General features: G+C 33.8%; 1 protein-coding gene across 1 annotated transcript; it reads right to left on the bottom strand.

Moving 5' to 3' along the window:
• Nucleotides 1-240: 240 nt before the first annotated feature.
• On the bottom strand, nucleotides 241-3355 carry LOC122009689 (beta-glucosidase 26-like). The gene is made up of 11 exons (XM_042565951.1): nucleotides 3111-3355; nucleotides 2924-2982; nucleotides 2439-2514; nucleotides 2278-2349; nucleotides 2111-2198; nucleotides 1774-2017; nucleotides 1564-1679; nucleotides 1223-1440; nucleotides 1101-1132; nucleotides 732-834; nucleotides 241-660 (listed from the first exon to the last, which is right to left on the bottom strand). Exons 1-11 carry the CDS (start codon nucleotides 3334-3336, stop codon nucleotides 383-385), a joined length of 1512 nt encoding a protein of 503 aa, XP_042421885.1. The 5' UTR covers nucleotides 3337-3355; the 3' UTR covers nucleotides 241-382.
• Between the last annotated feature and the right edge of the window lie 2544 nt (nucleotides 3356-5899).

Below are 5899 nucleotides of genomic sequence, written 5' to 3'. Positions count from 1 at the left end.
TTCATACCGTAATATTTTGATATGTAATTTAAAATATTTAAAATTTTGTATGCATTTTTTTAATTGTACTAAAATTTTGTATGAATTTTTTTAATTTGAACAATTCATTTTTGGTGTGCTTAGTAGTTTTAGCATGTTTACTTGAAAGGATATTAAATGGGGAAGATCACCCATGCTAGATGATCGCTTGCAATCGATGATCATCCAACAACTTGCCTTACTCAATGCTCTTCAATGTTTACACGATAGGATAGTACAAAGATTGCAAAAGATTGAAAATTGAATTAATTTGCACACAAAAATTTCACTTAAATTGTGCTTTTATTAAACAAACCCAAACAAGAAAACTCCAATAAACTTAATCTAAATTGAACTTGATCACTCAATCTGACTTCCTTTGTAGAATTTTTTTGAACCAATAAGCTGAATTCTTGGGGAACCGCTTCTTGTTCTTGAAATCTACATATACTATACCAAATCTTGATGTGTAGCCCAACGCCCATTCAAAGTTGTCGAGAAGAGACCATGCAAAATATCCTATCACCGTAGCGCCGTCATCCATAGCCCTCTTTAAGTTAGTTATGTAACTCTTGAAGTAGTTAACTCTCGTTGTATCTTGCAAAACTTCTGGAAGAGTGGCATTTCCTGGCTGATCCATTCCTGTGATGAACAACTTCGTTACGATGGATGAATATTTGGATATTTGGAAAACAAATTGAAATAAGATTTACCATTCTCGGCTAGAATGATGACGGGATTTTGGTAAGTTTCCTTCACATAGGTAACGGCTTTGTAGATTCCCCATGGAACTATGTAGAGCCAATACGAATTAGCCTAAAAAACAATTTAGATTCAATGCTAATACAATCCATCATACTAGGATGTACAAACTTTATCACCAAAAGACAAATCTATATAACACAATCTATGAAATGCTACTCTTTTGTATAAAACCATGTTTAAACTTAAATATTTAATCACTATTAACGAAATTCAAGTTGAGTATCATAAAAAAAAAAAATAAAGAAATGACATTGTTTTGTATAGCATAAGATATGATAATAATAAAATTTAGTGAAAAAAATACAAAATAAATTTACCAGGGGACCAATTGGCACACCATCTCGATCATCTAAAAGATAATCAGAAAATGAATAATATTAGTATAACATAAAATATCATTGATCGAGTCATTATCAAAAAAAGTTTGAGAAAATCTAACATTTGTATTCGACATGCCAGTCAGCTTGATAGCTAACAGGCTTCGGATCAACTACTCCGGCATCTTTCATATAGAAAGATGTATATTGATTGACCCCCACATAATCGTATGAACCTTTCACCATTTCCACTTGTTCTTCATTAAATTTAGGAAGTCTTTCTTTGACAATGACTTGCATTGATTCTGGATAGTATCCATAAGTTAGAGGGTGAAGGAACCTACAAAGAAAAAACAATTAATTAAATGAATAAATCATCCTTTAATACAATTGAAATTTTATTTCTCAATCAAACATGAAAAATGTTTTTAAAAAAATTAAATGAACTGAAACAAGGTCTCACCATCCAATGTGGAAATCCCTAGCTCTTTGAGCTGCGGCTTTATCTTGCACTGAGTAAGTATAAGGTTCATACCATACAAAATCCAAAAGGATTCCAATCATGCCTTTTTGTTCTTTCTGAATCGAGTTTATACAAGAAACACATCTTGGATGAGGAATCATATTTCATTTTATTCACCAAATATAACTCAATGAACAAAGTACAACTTACTTGATATTTTTGACGATATCTTTTCACTGCATTTGCATGAGATAGGATAAGATTATGTGCCGCAATATAAGGCTCAATGGTTGAGTTTCCCCCAGCTTTACAACCAGTACATCTCCCTGGGGCATGAATACCCTCATCATACCCAAGAGCCGCTATACACCTAGGCTCATTAAAGGTGAACCAATTCTTGACTCTATCACCAAATCTCTCAAAACAAAAATCGGCATAGTCCGCAAATGCATCCCTAAAACACATATCAAATAATATAACAAAATTATCAAATAGGTTCAACTACTAATGAATATAAAAAACATGGTTCATAACCTTTAAAACTTACACAATCTTCGGGCTTAACCAACCCAAGTACTCCTCATTAAGAGCCAAAGGAAGATCGTAGTGATAAAGATTTGCATATGGAGTAATGCCTATTTCAAATCAAAATTTTTTAAGACATATATATATGAGAAACATATTGCTCATTGCTAAATTGAAAATTTAACATACCTTGTTGTATCAAGTAATCAATTAGCTTATCGTAATAATCTACACCTTCCCAATTGACTTTACCGGTTCCATCTAGATGGGAAATTTTATATGAAAAATATACTTAAATTGAAAGTTCGGACTGAATATAAGAAAATAAAAAACACAGAGATATTCATTACTTGGAAATATTCTACTCCAAGAAATTGAGAATCGATACGCATCGAAATTGAAATCTTTCATGATATCAACGTCTTCCTGCATTGATCATTTGGTCATAAATTGAAGAGAGAGAAAAACAATTTCAAATGCTTATATCTTACATATTGAATTCTTTAGGATGTCAACAAATTACAAATGCATATGTCTTACAAGCTTCAGCTAAATTACGACACATCAGACAAAAAAAGTACAAGGGACACAAGTAAAAGTAAAACGTGCATGCTTTTTTATAATGTATCCAGCCGTTGTGATCCTTTTGATGATCTTTCTCCAATACATAATTTTATGTAACTTAAAACTAAAGATCAAAGATACAACCATTATTAAAGCAGAGTTATAGTTTGGTGCTGTTTTAAAATTCAACCAGTAGTAAATCACCCCTGTTTTGCTCTCGTAATTACAATTGAGAGAAAAAAGGGGGGAAATGAACAAGAGAAAGGATAACCTTGTAATGATGATACTCATCAACTGTAACATCAGCAGTAGCGTTGCCAGCAATTGTATCTGCATTCACCATAAGAAGAAAAAAAAAACCCCTTTAAGCATTAAGCAACACGTCAACATTAACCCACACAAATCTGAAGAGGATACGAAGCAAAAGAAACAGAAATAACATAACGATCAAAATTTACTTGGGATTCTAACGAATGCGTCCCAAATGCTAGGTCCTCTGCCCCCTTTGAGCGCCATCCCTTCCACTTGGTAAGCAGATGCTGCTGTCCCAAACACAAATCCCTCCGGGAAGGACTCGCGGCTGAGACCGTGGCCAGCATTGGAAGCCTGACTTGACTCGAAAGAGAGTAAAAGGAAGAAGACGATGAAGGAAAAGAAGCAAAATGGGGATCTCTGGAAATCCATCCCTAAGAGGCAACGAAGAGACAATACAGCAAGACAGGTGGAAGTGCGTTTATATAGTGGAGCTTGAGCATGAGTAGAGATAAAGATCATAATTAAATCAATAAAAAAATCATTAGTAAAAAAAAGGTTATAGATAAAATTCACTAGTAAAGATAAGAATCATAAGATAAAAAATATTTTTATCTAGTGAAAATAATATTAGTGTCATAAGTAAACTTGTTTTGAATCAAATGATATTTGATTTAAAACTCATTAATTTTAAAACTGATTTATTTATATTTTTAATATAACTTACTTTCTTATTACAAATCATAGATCCTTTACTAACTAATTTTGACAAATTTCAAAATAAAATTATATTAATATTCTTTTTTTACACTAAAAATAATATTAAGATTTATTACTAAAAAATAATTTTAAGATTTATTAATAATTTTTGGGTTATTTTTTTATATAAATATATACATTGTTATGATTTTTATTTTAGTAGCATATCTTAGAATTGACAGCACCGCGAACAGAAAAACATCTATTAATATCTTGAAATGGTGACATGAGAAAGCATAATTTTCTTAGCCTTTTTGCTAACATCAAATGTAGTATATGTTCTTATTAGTTTTACATAAATAATTAAATTAATTGTTTATATGTATATGCAAATAACTCTATTTCTCATAGACATGTGACATAGTCGAGTTAGTTATTACATAACAAATTTATAGAATTGAGTCAGGATCGAATTTCGGTAAAGACTAAGGAATTATCCTCTCATGTGATAGCTAGTTTCAATTTCCTAATTTACTCTCTTCCAATGATATGAGATAGTCGTGGGGGGCACTAGGATGAAAAATGCAGAATCTATTTCTCGCAAACCTAAAAATAAAAATGATTAATTAGGTCAGGTAATGTCAAACCTATGACGATTGGCCGATTCTTAAAAAATTTTCCATCGGCTTATTTCTCGCAAACCTACCATTGCAATTAGGAAATTAATCGATGTAACTGATTGAATTGGAAATTTGGTTTTTCAAAAAAATCATATCAATTTTTTAAATTTATTTTGATTTTAAAATCTAATTAAACTGAAATATTATAAATCTTTTTGAAAAAAGGTAAAATTCATCATACCCGATAGTTCTCACGACTATTCCATACTATTGGAAGGGAGTAAATCAGGTAATCGAAAATAGTGATCACATGGGACGATAATTCCTCAGTCTTTATTAGTATTCGACTCTACTCAATTCTACAAATCTATGCGATAACCAACTCAGCTATTCCAGGATTAGTGATTTATTACTCATTGATTGATCGATTAATTTGGTAACCTATCTAATTAATCAATTTTATATCAATTTAGATTATTCAATTTTATTGATAAAGTTAAGTTGGGTAAAAAAAAATTTTAATTAAATCAATTTCAATATATTTGATTCGATTGGTTAGATTTTGAACCGTTTACCCTAAATATCAATTGTTCAATATTGATCCCGTCCGGAAGCTGGGTCGGACGGAGGCTGGTCGCGGTGGACTAGGCGTTGACGGAAAGTCGTAGGTGATTCGGCTCCCACGGGTGGCTGACGCTGCTGCAGGACCCTGCGCACACTTAGCTCCTCTCTTAGGACCTGCCCTCCTGTCAGAAAACGTTAGACGCTGGGCTTTGTCCTCTAGTCCCGGACACCTGTCGTACTGCCATTCGTCGTGAAAGCATCTTTCTGTTTAGGGACCTCCGCCTTCGCACATAAGTTTTGTCTTGTAGTGATGGACAGCTGGCAGGCTGCTACTGGTTGTGAGGGCATCTTTTCGTTTTAGGAACCTCCGCCTTCGCTCGCACTATTGGAATGTAATGATTATCCTCGACGGACCGTTGAGATTCTCCGCACCCGCACTACTTAGCTTCTCCGATCCATTGTGACTTGCACCGGCCTCGCCTCTTCTGATCGACTCTAGCCTCTAAGTGTTACCTTCCAGACGGGCTGACTCTGCTCAACTCTGCCGATCCCGACCTGCCTCTATGCTTTGTATTTCCTGGCCCTCTACCGCAGGCCTGTAGATCGAACCGCTTCTGCTCAGCTCTGCCGATCCCGACCTACCTCTGTGCTTTGTATTCCCTGGCCCTCTACCGCAGGTCTGCAGATCGAGCTGCTTCTGCTCGGCTCTCTGCCCATCTCTGCCAATACCAAAGCCCAAGCTTTTATAAACATTTGTCTTGAATAAAGAATCACATTTGTCAAATTATCTACATTTGTTTGTAGTTGTTCAATTAATTTATATTGTAGATAACATAGCATGTGGTGTCACATGTAAAAGATAATGTTATCGGTAACTTATAAATTATAAACAGTAGCTCACGACCAAAATGGAAAGGAACAAACCATTAGAAGGTCGTAGTGTAATTAGGTATCAGTTTATCTTGATGTATAATTACACTAGTACACTTAGAGTGTATTGAGTAGGACCATTTGAGGTCGTTTCTTTTATACTGATTTTATAAAGAAACAAAGACCTCGGTTATTATGGAAGTGTGTGCTCTTAATCCTAATATAATAACAAGCACATATAT

This window comes from Zingiber officinale, chromosome 8A, assembly GCF_018446385.1.
Source record: "Zingiber officinale cultivar Zhangliang chromosome 8A, Zo_v1.1, whole genome shotgun sequence".
NCBI lineage: Eukaryota > Viridiplantae > Streptophyta > Magnoliopsida > Zingiberales > Zingiberaceae > Zingiber > Zingiber officinale.
Note: the sequence above shows the minus strand (reverse complement) of the source record. Positions and strands in the feature narration are given on the sequence as shown.